Source organism: Oreochromis aureus, linkage group 1 (assembly GCF_013358895.1).
Source record: "Oreochromis aureus strain Israel breed Guangdong linkage group 1, ZZ_aureus, whole genome shotgun sequence".
Classification (NCBI taxonomy): Eukaryota; Metazoa; Chordata; class Actinopteri; order Cichliformes; family Cichlidae; genus Oreochromis; species Oreochromis aureus.
The window spans coordinates 23,531,703-23,555,847 of NC_052942.1; the positions used below are offsets into that span (position 1 = coordinate 23,531,703).

Here is a 24,145-nt window from a genome sequence, read left to right on the forward strand (position 1 = left end):
TTTCTTGCTAAAATAAGCAAGAGGTCACCCTGAATGATCTCTTTGCGGTTCTTGATCACAATTTTGTGGTCGAGTTTTAGACTTAACGTTTGAGCAAAGAGTAATATGACATTTAGTCCCGAGACATTAACTCTTGTAACATCATGAACATTATTCTGAACATTACCACATTAATGCTTTTTCTGTTCTCGTTATCAGAACTAATATATATTCGCTGGACAGTTTGTTAGGTACACCTTGTTAGTAGCAACCGGGACCCCTTTTCACCTTCAGAATTGTTATAACTCTTGGTGGCACAGATTCAACAAGCATCACACAGTTGCAGATTTGTCAGCTGGACATCCATGACGAAAATCTCCCGTTCCACCACATCCAAAAGTGCTCTACTGGATTAAGATCTGGTGGCTGTGGAGGTCGGAAGTGACCATAAAGGAGATAGAAGTGATCAGCAACGATACTCAGGTAGGCTGTTGTGTTTAAATGATGTTCGGTTGGTACTAAAGGGCCTAAAGTGTGTCACAAAATAGTCCCCACAGCAAAACCACCACCAGCCTGAGTCAATGAGATACAGCCATGCTTTCAAGTTTACACCAATTCTGACCATACCATCTGAATGCTGCAGCAGTTTTTCCAGTCTTCTATTGGCTTGTTTTGGTGTAAAGGTTTGTGTTCTTAGCTGACAGGAGTGGCACCTGCTGTGGTCTTCTGCTGCTGTAGCCTATCCCCTTCACAGTTCCATGTGCTGTGTGTTCAGAGATGCTCTTCTGCACACCGTGGTTGTAACAAGGGGTTATTTGAGGTACTGTTGCCTTCTTACCAGCTCAAAGCAGTCTTGTGTGTAGTAAAATCCCATCACTCAGACCAGCCTGTCTGCAACATTCAAAGTCACTTTAAATCACATTTCTTCTTCACCCCAATACTCAGATTGTCTTGATTATGTCCACAAATTTAACTGCACTGACTTACATTTACATTAAGTAGACGAAAAGGTGTACCTATTGAAATGGCTGAGTTTATAGTTTTTATATTAAAGAATTTCTTTGCTACTAACAACCTGTTTGATTTTGCTGCTTTTGAGCGAGTAGAGCTCAGTTTAGCCTTCACACTGCCCTCTACTGCTCCCTCAGTCCTGATCTCACTTCTGCCTGATTAAGCTGATACAGCGACAGCAATTACACCATGTATAAAATACAAGTGACATACAATTTACTCCATCAGTACCTGTATTTTATTTCACTGACCTGACTTTTAAAATTTTATACTGAAGAGACTACTCAGGTCACGTTAATTAAATAAAGTTTATCTCTTAAATATACTTTTTTCTAGAAAACGGATGCCATGAAAACTGTGAATGTTATAAAAAAAAAACAACAAACAGACATTTAGGAAATCATGTGATTTATTTGTTCGTGTTACACATTCTGTAACATTGAAGTTTGATATAACTATTTGCAGGCTCACGTCTGCTTCTCCACAAAGCTGTAAACAGTCACTGCTTATGAGCTTTAAGTGCATTGAATTATTAAAAATACTAAAAACAGAAACCTCAGCGAACAGCACTCAAAGCCATGATGTCATCAGTCTCAGCATACTGACAAGAAACACTTTCCCACATGACACATGTTTCAAATTTAGCACTTAAGAGTCGTAGTCAGCGGAAGGCGTTGTTATTCCTGCAGAACGCTGAAACAACTGAACCCACTACAGACTGAATGACAATTAAGTAAGCTAGTTTCTCAACCTGTCATTCAATTTCCTGAGTTCAGTCTGGAATACCGACTATTCCTTCACACCATGCAAAAGACCCTTTTCCTCTTTGAAGAATTGTTGCCCTTGGAGTGAAAATCCTGTCTGATGGGTCCTGCTCACAAGGTCCAAAGCCTCTTTCCCTCAGGGCCAAGGTCACACTGGTCCCCCAGCTGGCCCTCCAGGATCAGTCTTCCTCTGAGGAGAGCTGGGCTCCTTCATCGTGAACCTCTCTGTAGGCAGCCATGGGGCCACCGTCAGGAGTGTAGCTCCCCATAGAGATCTTCAATCCTTCAGACAGTTTCTGGGCTGCCAGCTTGGCCTGCAACTCCTGAAATTAAACACCAGACAGAGAAAAAGCTGACATGAATAGGCTGGTAAACAGAAAACAAGCACATTATTATAAAGCAGCACAGCCACTGCTATTAAACTCTCAACAAAAGTAGGACTGATAATGAGCTCAACTGCCTCCATAAGTTGACAACAGCACACTGTGTGACGTTTGGCTCTCAGCTCGCTCCTCTGGATGTGAAGCCATACACGGTCCCTACACTGCTTGAATGCTGCCCTCTAGAGACAAGAAAGTGTCTCAAGCAGGGTGGCCTTTACCTGAAGATTTCCATCAGAAGAAACGAAGAAATCAATGAACTGGATGTGATAATATTTAACAGAAGACGAGAGATGGCATTTCCGTTAAAGACCATTTAGGACAATGTGAAGGAACAAATATGTTTTATATGAATGCAAGTTTCCAGTATAGAGGAGCGCCTAAGTTTGTCTTATGTAATACTCTTCTTATACTCTCATTCAGCTTTCTTTAATAATAACTGTTAAAAGGTTTTTTTAATTCAGCTAATGCATCCTAATGGTTCGATATTGAAACAAGCCATGCATTTCTTGTGAGACACACCTGCACTGTGCCACAATCTTAATAACAGCATCAACAAGCTCTCTGAGACTTCATCCTTTTATAAATACTTATTACACTAAAGTTTTCCTTTCTGCAGTAGCTACTCAGTTTACATTCACCAGTTACCTTCACATGCATGTCTTTGGACTGAGGCAGGAAGCCAGAATACTTGGAGAGAACCCACACACGACACAAGAACATGCAATCGCCACAAAAACCAGCCTTCTTGCTGTGAGGTGACGATGCAAACCCACCATTGTATCAGCTGTCAATAAAAGTCCTGACTTTTTAAAAATAGTGAGAATCAAAATGTGAGCTGCTGACTGAATTTATGGCACAAAGGACAAGAGGATAAACATGATCATTGTTCAGATAATTACTTAATTTTCTTTTACCAAATATTACATATAACTTATGTGTATTAAAAATGTATTTCTTGTATAAAAGGAGACATTCAGAACAGCTTTGGTTGAACCATATTGCTAAGTGATCTAGTGAGGCACTGGCTGTTTCCACCCAGCCTGTTTAGCCTCCTTAGAAAGGCACTCGGCCTCACTAACCAGCTGTTTCTTGGTTTGCTCCTTCAGCAGTGCGGCTGACTCCTCCAGAGATAGGAGCTGGGCTGGATTGTGATGGAGAGGGGGGAGTTTGGCAGCAGTGATGTCATCCAGGTGTTTTCTGTCCCGCTCCCTCCTGGCTTGCGCAGACAGCGGCGATGAGCCTTCGGAGGACTGACTGGGTGACGAAGATCCTGATGGAGAGACGTCACTTCTATGAGGCAGCCTGGAAACACATTAAGGTGCATATTATTTACACTCAGCTAACTTACACAGAGGACAAAAAGGCAGAACTATGTCAAACGTCTTACTGAATAAAATCTGGATTATTGGAGCATTTTTGTTGGAAATGTTCAGGAAGTAGTAAATAAAGTCCACTCACTGATTTGGTTTAAATTTTTGCTTCCTGGGAGCTGCAGACTTCTCTGTTTTTTCCAGGACAGTTATATAGTGAGGCTTCTTTGGTGGTTGCTTTCTGAGAAAGTAATTGTCTCTTGCACTGCTGTTTAATGGCTCTTTGGATTCGCTGCTGCCACCAGTAGTAGTTCCAGACACCGTGACCCTTTCCAGGGCCTCCACAAGGTCACCCTCTTTTGTTTCATCAGAGTTCACAGAGGCCCCACGAGCCGCCGTTTCCATGGTTTCCACAGCAGTCGCTCCGGAGACAAACGACTCTCGTTGCTCGTCCAAAGTGTGGTTTTGTTGCACTTGCGCTGAGGCAGGTGAGGTCTCGCTCTCCTGTGCAGCAGCCTCATTTTGCCTGTTTTGATGTGAGGCTGCTGGTGTGATGGAGGCAGCACGCCGGTGAGCAAAAGCCTGCTGGTACTTGGACTGTAACTCTGTCCTCGCAACAGACACTAGGCTTCGTCTCCTCTCCTCCTCACTGTGATCATCAATGGCAAGTCGCACTTTATCTGCCAAGTCTTTTATCTTTTTCCCTTTGTCAGGTAGAGTCTGCAATAACCTCCTGCAAACAACACAAACGTATCATTGCAAAAATATTCTACAAACAATATTTCGATACACAACCAGAGCCACACTAAATGTCAGACACATACACGTCTGTAACCCCTCCCTGACCCCAAATAAGAAAAAGTCTTTCATGCCATGTTTTCCTCTTAATTGTTGATAATGGCAGTCAAAGCTGATACTAATGCAGTGATGATGATCTAAAGCCAGATTTACCAGCATGTTGCACCAGCACAACTGGGTTTTGGCATTAAAAAAAAGTATTTAAAAAAGAGTTTCTTTGTCAAGGTGTGAAATATAGGGAGTAGAAAATTTAAATAGAGCATAAAATCTGATTTACCAACGCCAGCAACATGTGTTTTACTACAAACTACATATTTAGATCTGAAAAAAAATATTTTTTTGCACCTTATTCTGAAATGACTGCACCCGTGTTTAGAAAACAGCCGCACATTTTTATTTTAGTTAAATAAAATGTTTCGTTTTTTTACATCTAGTTTTAGTTAACTATAACAAACTTGCTGTGGGGCCATTTGAGTACAGTGAGCTTACTGTCATGTTCAAGAAACCACTTTGAAATGATTTGAGCTCCATGACATGATGTATTATTCTGCAGGAAACAGCCATCAGAAGATGGGTCATAAAAGTATGGAAATGGTCACCGACAATACCCTGGTAGGCTACAGAGTTTAAATGAAAATGTCCCTAACATTATCATCATTATTGTTTCCACAACTAGCTCCCTTAACTGTTCATACAAAGCAGGATGCATCCAGGCTTTCATGTTTAAGCCAATGTCTGATCGCAGCAGAAACTGAAATTTTACAGACAAGACAGCATGTTTCCAGTCTTTTATTAATAAGCCTGTACTAAGTAAAGTCTCAATTTTCTGTTCTTAGTTAATAAGAGTGTCACCCAGTGTGGTCTTCTGCTGTTGTAGCCTGTCTGCTTGAAGGTTGGACATTTATGCCTTCAGAGATGCTCTTCTGCATACCTTGGTTGTCAGGAGTAGTTATTTTCCTTCCTATCAGCTCAAAATACACTGGCCATTCTTCTCTGGCAACAATAAGACATTTTCACCCAGTGAACTGTCGCTCACTGGATATTTTATCTTTTTTGGATCATTATCTGTAAACCGAACTTCAGCAGGTGCTGTTGACCATGTCTACAGGCCAAAATGCACCGTGTTGCTGTCACGTGATACCTTGACAACGAGTTTTACAGGTGTACCTAACAAACTGACCAAGAGTGGTGTTTGTTTGTTTTGTTTTTTTTACCCCGTGTTACAGCAGAGTAGTGTCGCCTGTGCATCGTTTTCTACAAAAGCATTTCATATTTTCACCTGAGCCAAAGTGGACTGATATAAACACGTTGTCAGTAGATCCTCTGTCTTAGTTTCAGTGCATATTCCTGAACACAGAGAAGTCACTTTAACAAACCGGATCAAAGCTAACGGGATGGCCGTGCGCATAAGTGTCACGTTTCTCTCATACAACCTAAGGATTAAACTTACTTGTTACTGAGTATCCTTTCTTGTCGGAGTAGCAGTTCCTGTAGTTCTTCTTTACTCAGGTGTCCCAGGTCTCCCACCTCTCCCTGGCGCTCTGTCCACGACGAGGACATCACTGTTAGCTAAAGTAAGCTAGCTACAGCCATCCACAACAGCACGAGCCCGCTTTAAACTTCAACGTAAACAGGAAGGTTTACGGTAAATCTACCGGTTGATTGATTTCTTTATTATTAGAGAGCTTCAGAAAACTCCTTAAGTGACTAATTCACTTCTTCAATACACGACACAACATTTCAAAGTGGGACCCTTCTTCTTCTTCTTCTTCTCCTTCCTGTGTGAAAAAATAGCCCTCTATCGCCCCCACTGTACGGGACACGGTAACACACCTCTTCCCTGTAAAGACTGTGAGGCTTATTTGCTGCCCTCTGCCGGTCAAACGTGGTAACCAGCCTGGATGCAAGAGCTTTCTCTCTTAGCAGCGCGATCAGTACAGAGAGTCTGGACTGGGCTGGTGTCTCAGATTTTCCACAGCTGCATTTCCTGTCCGGATGTTTTCCGATCCACTTCTCACTCAGCTCAACTGACAATGAATGACCCAAACACAGCTGTGTCCTCTCCAGCCTGTGTCAAAGTTCAAAGTCAGTTTTGGTTGCAGCTGTACAGTTGGAACAAAGTCTCTGCAGACTTTACCTTTAGAGTTCAGACTAAGTCAAAGTTTAAAGTTTCCCAATTTTTCCAGAATGTATTATTCCAAGACCTATTTCTTGGAATAATAGTATCCCAGATACTGTCAAAAAGAGAAATGCTTCTTTTTTCACGCTTATCCTTATTAATCAGTTGTAATCAAAGTAAGCATTAAGTTTTATTATTTTAGTCCTGCCCTAATCCTCCAAAATGTTTAATTTCTTCTTCATCCCTCAGCTTCTCTCTGTCACCAAAGTCTTGCTGTCCTCATGCAGTTTCACACATATGGATGCACAGACATCTCAGCTGAAAATCAAAGATTTTTTTTTTACTTCTTTCAGCCCTTCATAGCACTAACCTGTAAATTGTTCTTTTGTTGTAGCTCTTGTTATATCAGCTCCACATTCCTGATCATGACTGGTGTGGGCAAATATCATGGCTCATTTTGATTACTCAATGCACAGCTCATTATGCAGTGAATAACTTGCAGCAACTACAAATTGATAATTTAAAGATATGTGCACATGCAATCATAAAAAGCCCTAGAATTACACTGTAGACACACATTCATGCCATTCATGCATGTTTATATAAAAGTGTGTGACTAAATAAAAGAAATACAAACCCATTTTAAAAGACTCTTTCTTGTAAGTGCAGCGATCTTGTGACACATTCAGGATCATTTGCACAGTCTTTATTATCCAAACAGATGCTGGCCTCTCATCGTTAATCGCAGTATTATATGTATCAACGAGGAAAAGGCACATCATAAAACTATTTCAAACACAGCTGTGGCAGTACAGATGACACCTGGATAACACTTGTGCCAGTGGCTCAGGAACGGCAGTCACCTTATTAAAGTTAATATCGTTAATAACAGATTTCTCAAGAATTTACCACGTCCTATTTTACCATATTACCCTGCTTCCAATTAAAATAGCTTTCCTTCCACCACCAGGACCACAGAGTAGGTTGTCAAAAAGGCACAAACCATAATAATAAATATTATATTATCGACAGTAACAAAATATCATATGTTTAATTTGTACAGAGCACATATAAAATGATAGGAAAATACACACAATAACCATATCGACCTTCATATAGGACTGAATGCTCATAGCTCAGTGAGCAACATGAATAGAACAGATTCACTGTAAACGGAAGAAATATATTCCATATTATATCAGTTAGAAAAATATTTTTTTACATAGCATCACATCATTTACATCCTACAGCAAGCTACTTTTGTTATTATTAGAGCTATGTGCAAACATGGGACAGAAACCCACATAAGACTTTTTTGCTTCACTGGCCAAAAATCATTATCTCCGACATAAATGAGTGAGATATTACTGACATGGATGTGCCAGCTTTAAAATTATGTAAAACAGATTCTTGTGTTAGTATATTTTTAAAGGGATATTTGTGAAAATTAGACCAAAGACAATCGAAGTTTAAGGGGAAAATTCCACACTTTGGTCTAGTTAAGATTAACGGCTCTGATTGCATAAGTAACCCTCTTATATTCACTACATAAATATTGGGCCATTCTTATTAATACTTGAATTCAGGTGTATAAAGTCAAATGCCTGGCCAGGCGGTCTGCATGTACAAAGAATTGGTTGTTCCAAAGAGCACACTTTAATGCTACTGTTGCATGGGTTTACATGGCAGAGCAGCTCCTGTAGGTGTGCTGTGTCATAATAATGTTGGTCCAGGATCAACATTGCAACTGACCAATCACTTTGTGTTTTATTAAATATTTTCTTTATAAAGTTATGCAATGTAATAAATACATTATCAAGTTAGGTTGGCTGTTAGCTAACTGGCATTATCAAGTTAGCGCCAGTTAGCATTAGCTAACTAGCATTAGCATTAGCTAATGCTAGTCATTAGCCAAATTCTAAGCTAATGCTCGGCTAACTGAATGCTCCATTGTCATTGGTCAGGTGTAATGTTGATGCTGGATCATCATTATTATGATGATATAGGGACATCATCAACACGGGGATATCAAAACGTGGGTAATGTGCAGCTAGGTCGGTAGTTCTGTCCACGTAGTTTATTTACATATTATTATTTCTTGCATATGTATTGTGAGTCAGCGGTATTCTTGAAGCACACTAGCTGATGTTTTAATGGCTCACCTGACTTTACATCACTGCGTTTTCACTTTTAATCCTAAAGTTAACGTTACTCTATGTTATGCCAACACAGAGTAATGTTATCACATTACATTATCAAAATTTGTTTTTAAGACTGTTATTTTTTACAATTTGCTGTCAAAAATTTTATGGTAGTATAGTATGCAAACGTTAAGGTCAAGTAAGAGAATAATAAAAGATGTTACTACTGCACTACTCCAACCACTTTTTTAATACGCTTGTCTCTTTCCCAGCACACATAGACTGAGTTAGAGGATACTATTATTTAGCTTTAGCTACATATTTACTGTTGACATACAGATTAGCTCTGTACTTAGCACTGATACAAAAAATAGAGGAAAGAGAAAATAAAATCCATCTGTCAACAAGTTTAAAGAAAAGTAATTAAACTGTTAACTCATGTTGTCATCCACATGGAAACGAAGCTACCATCTGACAGGGAATCTGGATCAAACTAGTTCGTAACTGGGGACAATGACTTCCATGAGTTTCTATTCATTTCCAGGTTTTTTTCCTCTCCCAGTTTGATAAAATGTTGTTTTTACTCTAATTTCCCGTTTTCAGGCTGTTTTTATTGCTTATAAAAAGAAGTTTGTGCGTTACTTGTTTACCCTGTTTTCAGTAATTATACTAAGCTAAATGGCTTCATAGTTTCATTGACTCTCCTTGATTAAGTATGGGCTCATGTATTTTCCAGGACTGCTCCTTTAACTTTACTCGATGTTTATCTTTGCTGTCATTTCCATTAGTTTCATGAACGGTGTATAAACTCGCACTCCTGATCGTGGTCGAGAAGAAGGTGGGGATGAAGTGGACTCCTCTGGTATGGAGTGTGTGCCTCTGCTTGTTTGTGCGTCCAGCTCGTCTCCTCCAGGCTGGACCGGACTGACACCAGCTTCAGACTCAGATGGGTGGATGTAGGAGAATGTCCCACGTTCCTGTGTGGGGCTGGAATCCAGGAAGCGGCTGTACTGGACAGGAGTGTACCTTAGTAAACTTGACTCTAGCCTGCTGGGGGGAGGGTTATTAAGCTTAAACGTCCTTGGCTGAGTGGGCAGTGTTAGGGAGAGCGATGGATGTTGAATGGGAGGTGATGATGAGGGTTGTGCCAGGGATGAGGGCGCTATGGAGGAAGGGTTTGGTCTAAGTGATAGAGGATGAGTGGGTGATAAAGGCTGTGTGGGTGACAGTAGTTCAGTGGGTGATGGGAGTTTCACAGGTGATAGAGGATGATCAGGTGATGGGGGTTGGATGGGATAGAGATGAGTTGGTTCACACTGAACAGGCTCAACATCAAACCTCTGTGCTTCATGTCTGCAGAAGCACAGTCAGAAACCAGAGTGAGAAAACACCTCCTAATCAAGAAAACACAACCCAACCCTACTTAGTATCACAATCCTACCTGGGGAGCAGATCGCAGCCTACTCCTATCTCTCTGGTTTCCAAAACCTCTCGCGTCTTATTCTGTGTGGACATAAAATACTTGAGCTTGTCTTCTAATTCATTATTCTAGGAAAAGGAAAACAGGAAACAAGAAATATCAGGTCAGTTACATGCAAAAGACTGTCGTCACTTTGCATGAAAAAACGACCTGACGCGTGCAGCGACAAAACGTAGAGGGGAATTAACACAGACTTTGCTGACAGTTATTCAGTTATTCAGTGGTCAGTAGCCCATGTGATCATCTGAAGCCATGAAGCAGATTATCACACCACACCACCAGTAATTAAAACACACGAGTCTCATCCTACCTCGCACTCCACTATTGCAATTCTGTCCAGAAGCTCAGAGATGAACATGTCCTTCTGAGCGACTTGAGCTCGCAGAGATTCGACCTTCACAAATTCAAAAAGATAAACATTTTAAAAACATTATTTATATTAATGGCGTTCAAACCCTTTCTGATATTCTCCCTTCCCAAAAAAAGTTTATCCCCTTCACTCCCACACCATTAACTCTAAAAGCAGGATTAGAGTTTTTCAATAAAAGAAAGCACATCGTTCACAGTTTTTGTTACACCGCTCTGCAGCAGGCCCCACAGCTGTAAACTGTGTGCATGCTTAATTTACAGTTTTGTATTAGAAATACTCTAAAAAAAAATTTTTAAAAACTAGCTCATTCATATTGATGTTTTAAAAGTTTATTTTAAAACAGGATGAATTAATTTATCACTACTAATTCAGTTCAGTTTTATATATTTAGCACAAGTTCACAACAACAGTCTCCCCAAGGTGCTTTAAAAAGCAAGGTAAAGACCCTGCAATGCTAGAGAAAAAGCCCCAACCATTGCACGCCGCCGCTAAGAGTAAGCACTTGGCAACCGCGGGGAGGAAAAACTCCCTTTTGACAGGAAGAAACCTACACCACTACCAGGATCATAACTGTACTAGTAAGCTTTCAATCTGAGTGCAAAGTGCTCCATTGGGACTGTGTGGTACTTTGTAGTCCTGATTATTCAAAACTTTGCATGTGAGAAGAAGAATTTCAAATTCGTTATGGACAGAAGAGAGCCGCTAAAGTTAAGCTAGTATAACAGAAATATCATCTGTTCTTCTCTTTTTTTCCTAAAGAGGAAAGAGAGATAAAGTACATTCACTTAAGTATAGCACATTTACCTTAATGCACTATACTTAATTGATTTTAGCTATCCTTCAGAACTACACACATACACATTGGTAATGTTTTATTGTAAGAGTTTGTTGTTTACTTATAGTTTTCACATTTAGAAGCTTCCTGAAAATAATTTACAGCGAAAATAGAAATGGAAATGGAAAAAATGAAAAGCAAACTTAACTAGAGTCATTATCTAATCTCTGTTTTTCCATACATAGAAATGAAGGCAATGAATAACTGAGCTATAAATACTTCAGTGAAGACAAATAATGCCCTTTTATCTCCAACCCCTTCCCATCGAAATTATGAACATGAATTCACCCCGTTAGCATGACGTTCCACCCTTCATTGACTCTGTGTGCAGTGAAGTTCTCCGTTCCTTGTGTGCATTGACATTATCCATGGTTTTGATGGCAAACAGACTACTTATGTAAATGTATGAGACACTCCCACTACCAAAACAGGTGGAACAGAGGAGTTGAATCCATGGTCTACATACAGATAAATAAATCCTACTCACCTCCTCAATCATTCCTTTGACCTTCCTCTGTTGACAGAACACCATGTCGTTCAAGTGTTTGATCCTCTCGCGGAGATCACCTGCTTCACCTTGCAGCTCTTTGGACCTAAAAAACAACCACCATTTGGTCCCACTTATAATGGAAATAGGACTCTAGCACCCTGATTCATTTGCAATCATCGATGAAAAGAATTATGTGCTTTTTCCCTTCTAGGTAATTAATCTGCCTGCACAACACTATAAACATCCTGAAAAACTCCTTTTAATTGCTCCAAAGTGCGTCTTGCTCAACTGGTTTAAAGGGTCAAGCGTAAGCCTCGGGAAATTTCTTAACACTCTGCTTCAGGCTTCAAGAAAAAGTGTTTATGAAGGTTCTTGGCTGACTTGAAAAAACCTTTCAGGTCTGCACTTTAGGTAACCTTACGAAAGAATTTTAAGATGAACTTTTACACAAAAACTAGCATGTTTATTTTTTTAATTAATATCCCATCCTATCCAATTATTTCTCTGTATTATTGTTGGATGTGCTGTCTGAGGTGGGGTTTATCGTGCATCCTGTGTGTTTGCAGCTCCTTGTTTAAAATCTCTGCGCCAAGAATGAAAGTTTATCCCTGATGTTGGAAACAGTTTGAGAAAACAAACGAAAGACAAAGAACTTCCTCACATCTAATGCAGTGTTGGCCAAGTTTGATCCACTTTTAGAGAAAGGGTCACACAACCAAAAGCCTGTAATAGAGCCTTTAGATTCACGCGCAGCTTAAATTTTCTATCTGGACTTTAATTTGTACCTTTTGGCTACAGTTTCGTCAGTTCTGTCCGTCAGCTCGATCTGGCGTAGGCGCTGTTCGCAGTCCTTCAGCTGCTTTTCCAGTTGGCTCTTCTCCTGTGGAAATCACAACAGTTTATCTGTTTTGCTTTGACACCATGGCTGAATGAAAATCCTAATACTCGAAAGTTTGAGTCTTTTTGGGATCAGTAAGTAAAATCACTGACATCGGTCGTCTCCTAGGATCACAGGGTCCTGATGGGAATTCTTTACCATTCATAACAATGTAACTTTGGCACGTAACATCCACCTGAAAACACACCAAGATTCTCCTGGCAGGAAAAAACTCCAAACTCCAGCAATCCCTATCAGTTTGAGCATCAACTAAAGCAAGGCAACAATCCCAATCCATGGAGGCCCCACCCCACAGTCCACAGGAGTCAAAGGATTGACTGCTGGCACCCCCAGTGGTCCCGTGCCCAACCGGTTTGAGCTGTAGGGAAACCTCGGTATCAGGCATGTGGTTTTAAAGTACTGGGTCCTAGGTGTTTTTGCAGCTGGCCAAGTGTTATGCTGTATGCGGTAAACATGACTGAACTCCACTATGTGCACATGTATATGGTCATAGCCTTTTACAGAAGGTTGCTTTTGTACATTTAAGAAGTATCATCTTCATCGTGTCCTAAACATTTGACTGATATATGACAGATCCCTTAAAGTACTGTGTAAATTATGTTTTACACAATTTTGTTCTAGGGTCAAGGGAACAGGAAGACACAGATACATACATTACATTTTTGACTTACCTTTCCCATGCAGTCCAGGAGACGCTCCACTTCCATGATCCTCTGGTCCCTCTCTGCAATCTTGGCTTCTGCGATTTTGATGTTTCTCTCCGCTTCCTCCAGTCGTCTGATGTACTCATCGAGTTGGGCCTGTGCAAACAGAAATATGTCTACTACTCTTCTCTCAGCTTAAGCTTGTCTCATTGTCAAGAATTTTGTAACTTTTTTATTTGTAAATTGTGTACAGTTAAAGCAAAAGCATTTTAATTTCCTCAGGTATTTCTCATCTACGTCAATAAGTTTTGGTTTCTGCTGTCAAACAAAAACAAAGTTTGATGTATGTATGAATAAGGACCAAAGAATGCAGACCTGTAGGTTTTCAATCTCCTCCCTGTGCCTGCGTTGTTCTTCCAGCAGCTTTTCCTCGTACTCCTTCTCTAGCTTTTCCGAGAGCTCCTTTAGCGCCTTATCGTTGGCCTCCCGTGAAGACTCCACCTGGACAGTCCACAGCATAGCAAAAATTAGCACTTTGCTCAGCTGATTAGGCCACATTCTGCTCAGAGATGCAGATGCAGATGCAGCTGATGTGTTTCTGTTCCGCAGCAATATGATATGTTAACAGAGCTGCTCGATAAAAGCTGTTTGCTGTGTCTCAGATCGCACAGTGATTTGAAAGCTGGACTCTCTGCTTTCTAATGTGAAATTAAAAATATTTAAAAAAACTAGGACAGGAGATGGTTTCTCAAAACTTCAGGAAATGTTATGATGATTGGTAAAGCTGGATTTTAATGTTACCTGCTGCAGAGATAGAAAAATGTTAATTTGTTGATTTATTCACTGTTGGTAGGGGTCATGAAGTCCTACACATCCTGTCCTTCCATCACTCTTACTGACTCATCAGACCACTTTGTTACAGGACAGTTGAGCACTTCACTGTCCCTTTAAATGTACCCAAAGTAGCACATGCACAAAACTTGAGGGGAAATTTTGAATTCCACCCATTTATTTTGGCCATGCTGACATCTCGGTCTCGTGGCCTTGTGACATTAGAAGCAGCCACTTCCACTGTAAAGTTTTAGGGGGGGGTTAATCTGTGGACACACATGGATTCATGTTCATTCACACAGTAAGAGTTTGTGTTTGCGGGACTACCTGAAGCCTGAGAGTTTGGTTTTCAGCCTGTACTGCAGCCAGCTCACGCTCCTTGTCTCTGAGCTGTTGTTGTGTTTTCTCATAGGTGCTCCGCAAACTCTTCACATCGTCTCTCGAGCTCACTCTCTTCTGACAGTCGTCCAGAAGGGATTTCTGCAAAGGGAACTTCTTTTAGCCAGTGAAGACTTTCTGTAACAGCATCCAGCTGCCATAGTAAAAAAGGAAAAGAAAATGTCTTCAGCGTGTTTGGTGACTTTGATTTGTTACCTGCAAGGTGAGGTTAGCAGATATGAGGGAACTGTTCATCTGATCAAAGCTGTCCATGGCTGCCGTGCGGATCTTAACCTCTGACTCTAGACTCCTCTTGTGTGCATTGGCAGCCTGCAGAAACACGTGGTACACAGCTTTTTTCAGATTTATGCACAGCTTTACAGGCCAGAGTTTGATGATTAATGTCAGTGCATCTGGTCACATGGTGTTGTCATAATCTTTACCCTGAGTTCCTGCGAAAGCTTCTGCATTGATTGCTGCATTCCTCCAAACTGTCCATACATCCGCTCTCTAACCTTTTCAAGAGAATCTCTCACCTGCAAACAGAAACCAGGAAAACACAGATATCATCTAAACAGAAACCCACTTGGCCTTGTATGGATGATGTGATGGTAAAAGAATGATTGGCCTGAAGGCTCAGTCTTTCCTCACCTCCCTGATGTATCTCATCTCATCCTGTAGGTGACTGGTTGTCCACTCGCGTGCCATCACCTCCTGTCTATCCGAGCCTGTCCTCTGCACTACACCGTACACTTTGGGCCCATGATGCCGTAGCGAGGTCTCTGGCACCCCATTGGTCATGTCTCCGAGGTGCTGAGGGAGACAGGATCGTGCCGGTCAGGTTTCTGTAGCTACCTACCGCTGAGGCAGGCTTATGCTGTCATTGTGTCTCTGTGTTTGTGTGCACACTTAGAGATGCACTGCATGAGTCTGCATGTACATGCACATGCATACATATGTGCAAGTGATCAGGTATTACGGTGCCCACGCTGCTGAGCAGTGGAAATAGGAAGATGGCAATGTGCAGCTAAAAAATGGTGCAGAGTGCATCAAAGGTGTCATGTTTCTGCAACCCAGGACATGAGCTGCTGCCCGTTTCTGCCTATTGTGCCTCTAAGAGCCAATGAAAACAGATGCACACCAGCACAGAAGCGGTGTGGCACAATGCAATGACTAAATAATACACAGTAAAAGTCCTGGGCACAAATAAAAACAACTTTAGCTCAGAGATTAAATTTCTATCAGTATTTCAGCTGTAATTCAAGGTGAAGGTGCTTTACTTGATAAAGAGAAATGCAGCTAACACTTTTGTTCATTATCAGTTGTTCTTCCTTGATAACTTTTGTTTATAAAGTGCTTCACAGTGTACATGCGCCAAAATACAAACACACTGTCGAGCATGCTGTCATATATTCTTATATACACACATTTGGTGTAAAATGATGATGATCGGCATCATAAAGAGCTGTAAACAGACACTGCAGGGATTTTTCTTCTGCTTAAAATTTAACTTAAGCAGTCAGTTATTCTAATTGAATTGAATTGAATCTTAATTGAATATCTAAGTAAGTCAAATTTAAATTTTGCATGATCCAGATCATTTTGTTAGCTTTGTCATAGTTTATCACTTGAAACAAATAAAAACAAATAGAAACACTTTGAACACGTCTGCTGTCCTTAAACTGTGATAGCATTTGCCACAGTCACCTATAAGCCTCTGTTCATGCTGAATGTGTGAATACAATATTAATGACAGCCTCACGGTGCATGCACAAGACACTCAGTGAAGCAGTGGCTGCTTCGTCTACCTGCTGAGGTGACTCCTGGCCAGGTGGACTCTCTCTTTGGATGAGCCCGTTCTTCCTCTTCCACATCCCATTGACATCTTTATCATTCTCAGTCTGCAAAATAAAACAAATCAGGTCAAGAACGCTGATGTGGATGGCTTCCATTCAACCATCCCTCCATTCATTCTTCCATTCCCTTAAAGGCATATCCAAGCAGGGAGCCTGCTCTGAAGTCCATTGCTATTTGTAACATGCATGTCTTTCGGACAAACAAAGCACTCAGTCAAACTCCACGCAGGCACAGGTTCAGCATTCAAACACTACACAGCAGGTTCGACCCCATAACTTTATGCTGTGAGGCTACAGTGTTGACCACCGAACCACCATGCCACCCATGATTCATGTAAAACTAAAGATTTTGAATTAAGCTTTATCATTTGCATACATATTCCACAGCACCTTGCAATTTGCTAGTTTTCTGCCTCCTGAGCTACGCCTCATGTGAGCCTAAAGTGCAGGATTCTAAACAAAAATGCAAGTAAACACTCTCTTGAAGTATTTATTTTACAGTATGTGAATATTATATAGTTTCTATAGATCTACAGATAGACAGATTCTGATATTTTTTAAGATGTCTCTACTCAAAGAAATCATTCATTGAGGACTACCACTCAGAGAAAGAGGCGTCAGTGTCCACATCTCACAGAGATAAGAGCGAGGAGGAACAAAGACGCCAGTGTAGTCTCGTGGACAGAGCCCAGCCTCACATTTCTGCACCACTCAATCTACAGAGGACCTGCTGTTGAGAAATGGAAAAGGACCGCTAATAGGCGGGAGGATGTGGATTCCAGCAGATGGGAGGGAAGCACAGCCATCTTTATCAGTTCGCTTCACGAAGCCCTGCGTGCTGGCCATTCAGCTTTGAACTTTACAGTGTTTGACCACATGCTGGTCCGTGTTTACCTGCCCTTTGTAAGTTTGGTGGGAGAAACTCTCGGGCTTACTTTTCCTCTCTTGCTTGAGGAGCTTGAGCTGTTCATAAATGTTTACAAAAAAAAAGTGCTCCGAGACAGCTCGGTAAAATAATCTTGCATCAGTGCATTGTCATCTAACACTGTCATTTGTTTGTATGAACTCACTCCTCTATCATATGACTGCACCGTCTGACCTGATTAGCTCCTTATTTGTCACACAAGCACGGAAGATGCTCACTGTAGCTCACTGGGCTGAACCGTGTTCACTTTACGGCCGTTACGGAGATGAAATCCAATGCTGCCGGTATAGAAACATCGTCTGGTAGCAGTTCTCTGTTTACTTCCTCTGTGTGTGTCATGATTCACATGTGCTACATATCATCTAGGCCGCAGTCGCTGGCTGGATTTGATCCACGATGTGTCGAGTTGCAGGACACGCCCTTTCTAACTTCACAGCGAAGAACCAGCATTCCTCTTGAAACGCCGGGTCGCTGGATATCTCTGAGAAAGGATATTTTGATCATTTCCTTCCTCGTTGATTAACTGGATGCATTCCCCATTACCACAATCCAGCTGACCTTCATTTGACCTTCCGTGGTGATGACATCTAAGATCTAAGATAGTGTAACTAGAGCGAAAAGTAATCTGAAAAACAAGCATCAGTACTCAGTGTACACACATGTGCAGGTATTTTGCAACAACAGTAATTACAGCAGCGCCTGCAGAGACCTTAAAGCGCCGCACTGAAAACATGATGAACAGATGAACTAGGCACAAGTTTTAACCTCTTGAACCTTTAACTGGCTCCAACCTGATGTTTTCTACTCTGTGCTGTAGTTCCACGTATACTTTAAGCTTCAGTTTGCTGTTGGACTTCAGTGAAACGGCTGAAGCTGATGACTTCGTGGTGATTAGAGCTCAGGAATGATAAGACTGCTTTCTGACTTGCATCAGCGCTGTAAAAGGTACAACCAGCAGTCACTGGCGACACGTTGTCTAGTACTTTCTGATAGGAAAACTTTTTTCACATGTTACAAGAAAACAGGAGTGGTAGTGTCGAGTAAAGTGGTATCTTTATGATAGCTTTATGATGATTGTGAAATACCTCACTGTAAATAAAATCTGCATCTGGGTTGGTCTCAGAAATCCAGTTTGTGTTGCCATGAATCCCCCCCAGCAGTGATGTTACTCTGTTACTCAGCTGTTTTTATTTTTAAAAACACCCTTCTGTTCACTCGTTACATCGCTTGTTGCCATTTTCATCTCACAGACAGATGCTGACGGTGCTGCTGGAGTCACCGATGTCTGTTCTGGGACAAACCGGCTGCACGCTCGCAGAGGGCACAAATCTGCATCCTTCCCAAACATTAAAGCGCACATCAGCTCTAAACACGTGCGCTTTCCTCCACTCTGTGTTCACACTTCATCAGACTGTCCTTTGTCATCAGTTCGCAGTAAAACCCTCCCAAAGGCAGCCACATTCAGAGATTACTTCAGTGTGCTATCACTGGAAAGACTGGACATGTTGTACAAGGTTCATTCAAAACTAGCCATTATGTTTCTGTCTTCAAGGTCCTGCACACCGCACAGTTATACGAGGAAAAACCTCTCCTTGGAGAATAAACCTAACCCAAGCATTGCGCTCAGTTCTCACACTTTCACTCCGAAACTTTGGCATCAGCCTCCGATCACAAACAAAGACCGGGGCAGAGCCACCAACAGCAAACACCCACGCAGCCTGCAGCGTCGACTCAGCCATAATTCACAGGATCACAGAGCATACCAACAAATATTAAACGTGACTAAGAGTAATTCTACACCTCGGTAGGCAAATATTAATGTCTCATGAGCTCTGTTTGTTTTAGTTACCGTCCTTTGGAGTTAATACTGTTAATACTTATTAGCATTTTCTGTTCTGTGGAAGAGAGTTAGAGCACAGATGGAGCAGAGCTTTGAAGTAAATGTAAAACAGCTGTGTGTGCATTATCTCACAGACACACACACGCCCTCCTGTCATGATTGCATAACTGGACCAGATGATAAAAAGCACATAAATCTCAGCTTTTCCACCATCTTTCTTTTAATGGTTTATAAGATGAATTAAGGTGTGTGGGGTGTTTTTTCTGTTTGGTTTTTATTGGTGCTTTTACCCCCACACGTCACCATTTCTGATCAGCAGTGTTAAACTGAGTTGATGACGGTGATGACGTTTCCTCTTTAATGTAACTTTACGTATTGTACCGTAAGGATTTGAAGCCGGTTCTGGCCGGAGTAACAGGGTGGAGGTAACACTGAGGGAGACGCAAAACTTACAGTGGCTGACTTTTCAGTTTTTGGCTCCTTGTTTCCATTTTCTCCGGGATACAGAGTCAGCCTCAGGCGTCTGATTCTCCTCTGAAAAAAACAAAAAACAAAAAAACACAGATAAAAAAGGCAAATGTTTGAATTTAGGGGAATTTAAGGATTGTCATCATGAGGAAAGATAAAATTCAGATCTAAATATCTCTGACATTGTGGCAAAGATTGAACTGTCCAATAAAAACCTCTGTGAGCTTATTTACAGCAGCAACAGGCCACCAAACAAAGTTTATGTAAATGTAAAACAGAGTAACAAAGTAAACAGAATAGAATGTAAAACAGCAAAACAGAGACATGGAAAGTGGGAGCTCTGTTTGATTTTTACAATTTTTAGGTTTTTGATAAGAAATTTAGTACAAAGAAAGAAACTGAACTCTTCAGCAGACCCTACAAGCGTGCTTCACTTAATATTACGGTACGTGTTGACCTGCATGAGGAGACCATGGGAATAAAATAAAACGTGGGGCAAGTACAAAGGCCTGTTTTATCAGAGAGCTGTTCAAATAAACATGACAGCTCTGCCTCCTGCACGCTCAGCTCCCATTACACACTCGTGTAAGTGAACAGAGCCACACATCCTACAACAGAGTCAGAAAACGTTAGAGAGAGAGAAAATGGATCTCTTTGCTTACAGACAGGAAAACAAGTGTCAGCAAAGTTAAAAGCAACAGCCGACAAACAGAAGAGGGGAGGAAAAAACACTGGACTAGAAAAAGCACAGAGAGAAGAGGAGAGCAGAGAGAAAAGACAGAGAGATCTTCAGTGTTCTCGCTTCTCTTGAGCTTCTTACCTCTCTTAAAGACTCTGGAGAATCCTCTGTTGTTGTGGTGGTGGTGGAAACAGTTGGTCTTGAACCGTAGCGAAGCATGTCTCCTCTAATGTCCACTCCTGGCTTCTCTTCCTCTCCCTCTCTGGCTGTCCTCCCACCCTTCCTCTCACTCTCCTTCCTGAGTTCTGCTCAGATTCTCAGAGCGACCATTCGCCCCCGGTCCCAGCCTGGGAACTGGAGGGAAATTCCACTCTAAGTCTGCTTCTGCTGCTGCGTCTGCAGTGGGTATCCTCAGGGCTGCGAGGTTCCCCCTCAGTCAGTGAAATGAACAGGTGCAAACCAGCTCTGCTCTCAGCAGCACAAACACAACAATGTCATTGTCCTAATTCCAGCCAGACTGCTCCTAAAGCCACCTGACCGACAGGCTTGTCAGTCACTCAGCAATCCTCACTGCACTGACTACGTCTCTCTGCACTGCCATCAGACCTGTCGGGCCACATTTCACCTGCTTCCCTCTTCTGCGCCTCCTGCCCCTGAGAGCAGGACTTTCACAGGCAGGGCGGGTCCTTTTACTCGGGCTGGGACAGGTGGACCGTGACTTATCAGAGGGAGTGGCTAATAAGAGGAGCCCACTGTTCACATGAAGCAGTGAGACATTAACTGCCTGCCATGCCTATTATACATACAAGAGTTATTAGACTTAAAACACATTTAGATTAAGTTTTACTTTGTGAGAAGAGGAAAAAACCCACATTGAGTGGCAGAGGTAGGATTTTTTTAAAGACTTAAAATAAAGAATTTTCATTGAGATGGGATCTGATTTCTCCCTCTTATTCACTCGCTCTCATTATTTGCTCTCGCAGGTAGGACTGCCAAGTGCATTATGGGGGCTCTTATATAATAAGCTTTAAAAATTAAGGGTCTTCATCTGATTGAAACCTTTGCATAAACCAAGAGAGTTATTCTTTTTTAAATTTGCTAGTAAAAGTCCATAAGATAATTTAAATTGGAGGTCATATGTGGGAAGACAGGCCATAGAATAAAAAGACAAAAAACAAAAGCTCATAGACTTCATGTCTGAATGCACAGTATGTCATGCCCTGAGACTTTAAAGGTCTGTTTATGTCAGAGTTTATTAGTTTCCTCAGTTCTTTCTCCTACTTTCCTTCTGTGTCTGTTTCCTGTATCGAGTTTCCCGGTTTAGTTATTGTTACTTTCTTCCTGTTTTAATTTGCTACTTAGTTGTCTTCTGTCTTGTGTTCAGTCTTACTTCCTCCTCTGTGATTGTGCCGATTGTATCCACCTGTGTCTTGTTTCCTCCCAGCTGTGTCTCTGGTCACTGTGCGAGTATAAATAATGCTTGTCCTCTGTTACAGTGTTTGTTTACTCTTAGCACGCTTCCTTCTGTCACCCCTGTTGGATTTAGATGAATTTGTTTATGGACTTTGTTATTTGAATTTTATGCACCAAAAAAGGGGGCGCAGTCTTCTAAACAAGCCGTACTTTTTCTTTTTTTTAATCGTACAGTCATGACATTTAACGTGCTGACTGTAGAGTCTGAAATGTGGCTTTTTTTCTTTTTTCTCATTACATGGTCTGACCTGGGGTTGAATTTGCTGGGGAGATTGTGGCATTGTGTTAACACACAGCCGAATGGTACAGACCAGTAAACTGACAGAACTTGTGCTTTTATAGAGGTGCTGATTGTCATCAAGTGCTTTTCATTAGCAGCACCTCGCTGCTACTTATCCTCCTAATGAAAACAGCGAGGGTGTTGGTGGTATTTTACAGACTCAGGAAAACTCACGTTTCCACACGACTGTGAATGCCAACCAGCCAACAGAGGAGGTGCTACACTAAATAAATTATTGATATCGTGAGAGGGATGAAAAGGAAGACGGCACTGCAAACATGATTTTTTAATGTCCTTCCTTACCACTCCATGTTTCCATGGTTTTACACTGACAAAATATACTGTTCTGCTTATGATTATTAATGCTGACAATTATCTTTGAGGACCAGAAGCACAGTCTTCTGCACAGCCAGATCACATTCCTCTTTTGAATGGCTGCAGTCACTCCCTTTCAATAGAAACTAGAGACAAAGTCTTTGAAGAATGAGGAATCAAGTTTAAAGACTCAAGTTGCCTGGCGAGAGCTCGTTCAGCTGCACGTGGTGCTTCATCAAAGCTTTGCTGTTAGCTCACGTCAATAAATATGATGAGAAAAGCTCTCAGAATAATACGAGATGCATTTCTACTGGACTCTGTGGTTAATCGTTAACCAGACATCAAACAAATGGTATTTCTGCAATCAGTAAGGCAGCCACTCTGTCCAAGTCCAATGTCATATGGAAGTTCTCTCTCATAAATGTGTGATATTCACCTACCGTTACAATCAAACTGTCACTCTCTGGATTAAATCCACAGTACTGGTGTCACAAGATCAACCAGATTTACAGGACGAAAAAGTTTCTAAAAAGACTTTCTAAATAAAGAAGCAACATCAGTACATTTATAAGCAGAAAACAGGGTAATAATTAATACGTAACAAATAGCAAAATAGAGTAAACTGTTGTAAACACTGTTAGTAAACAAAGAAACACTAAATAGCAATTTTAATTCATCTTTAGTGATGCTATTATTTGTGTCATAGTATTGTGACATAAATAATAATATATAATAATAGTAATTCTTCTTCTTACCTAATTCAGGGTTACAGACAGGTCGGAGTCTGTCGCAGGTGTCATAGGGCAAGAGGTGGGGAACACCCTGCACCCTGGACAGGTCACCAATCAAAGAGAGAGAGACACAACCTCATATTCACACCTGCAGCCAACTTAGATCCACCGGCTCCACACAACAGACCCATGCTGTGGGTAGATTTAAAGAGAGCCTGCAGCTGTGAAGCAACAGTGCTGACCAGTACACCACTATACTATCCTTTACTGTGTATTTATTAATCATTCACAAATGTTACGTAAGTGTGAGTCTGTCCTCCTATCCAGAGCATCAAATACTGCCTTTTAGTCAAACCAACTGACAAGCCAGCGATATGGAGAAGGTGTGTTTCAGCAGTGGTCCTATAAACCACCACATGCTGCATTAATGAGAACTAACTCATACTTTAATCACTAATCATGATCCTCGTCCTGCACCTACCAAACAGGTTTTGGAAAAAACTTTCACGTTCTCAGCTGAAGGTAGGAGTACTGACAAGTGAAAAGAAAAATAAACAGTGAGTGAAGGAGGCCACAGCCTTCAGCCTCCAGCTACACAGTCTTTCATTTATGTCGCCACCACCCGATCTTTCTGTTTCACGCTCTTTAAAGCAAATCTAAATGGCAATTTTAATTTTATAATAGTTTTTATTGATTAGTAATAAGTGCATAAGGATGTTTTAGGAGTGTAAAAAATATTAACTGGAGTTTTATTTCTACTCAAAAGAAATATGGTTAAACTCTACTCAACTGATCCCTGATTGACCTTTACACCTGTAAACAGTTGCAGCTCTATGAGAACCACAATTACCTGACAGCTGTATGTACAGGTTACAGATTAAGATTAATCAACTGATACTACCTTAGCAAGAGCACACAGAGAGCGCAACTCTCTCCGGAGGGCAACAGCTATACTAAAACTTTCTAGTTTCATCACTGTCCCGTATATTGTATTGAAGTTTGAAGATGACACATAAAAAACGGTGGGTAATATAAAGTTTTTACTGATTTTATATTTGCTGTGACTTTGACCCAATTTTCACTAAAATGAAATCAGCTCAAGCTGTTATTGGTTTCTACCGTCACACAAAATTGGTGACTGGAAAAG

At 41.2% G+C, this 24,145-nt stretch overlaps 1 protein-coding gene across 1 annotated transcript; it reads right to left on the reverse strand.

The window, feature by feature from the left end:
* Positions 1-1,387: 1,387 nt before the first annotated feature.
* polr2m (RNA polymerase II subunit M) lies at positions 1,388-22,245 on the reverse strand. Its single transcript, XM_031758022.2, has 18 exons — positions 20,341-22,245; positions 19,506-19,586; positions 16,240-16,332; positions 15,083-15,244; positions 14,875-14,967; positions 14,648-14,761; positions 14,381-14,533; positions 13,598-13,723; positions 13,250-13,378; positions 12,466-12,560; positions 11,678-11,783; positions 10,296-10,379; positions 9,947-10,053; positions 9,261-9,858; positions 5,696-5,814; positions 3,596-4,180; positions 3,217-3,439; positions 1,388-2,077 (listed from the first exon to the last, which is right to left on the reverse strand). The coding sequence occupies exons 1-18, from the start codon at positions 20,416-20,418 to the stop codon at positions 1,934-1,936; spliced, it is 3,090 nt and encodes a 1,029-aa protein (XP_031613882.2). The 5' UTR covers positions 20,419-22,245; the 3' UTR covers positions 1,388-1,933.
* Between the last annotated feature and the right edge of the window lie 1,900 nt (positions 22,246-24,145).

What these genes read in the sequence shown, in the direction of transcription:
- polr2m (XM_031758022.2), bottom strand. Translation starts at nt 20,418, where the DNA reads ATGCTTCGCTACGGTTCAAGACCAACTGTTTCCACCACCACCACAACA. An exon ending in CAAAAATTTAAACCAAATCA is followed by an intron (nt 3,440 to 3,595) that starts GTGAGTGGACTT and finishes ATGTGTTTCCAG; the next exon opens with GCTGCCTCATAGAAGTGACG. An exon ending in AGCAAACCAAGAAACAGCTG is followed by an intron (nt 2,078 to 3,216) that starts GTTAGTGAGGCC and finishes GTTTAATTTCAG; the next exon opens with GAGTTGCAGGCCAAGCTGGC.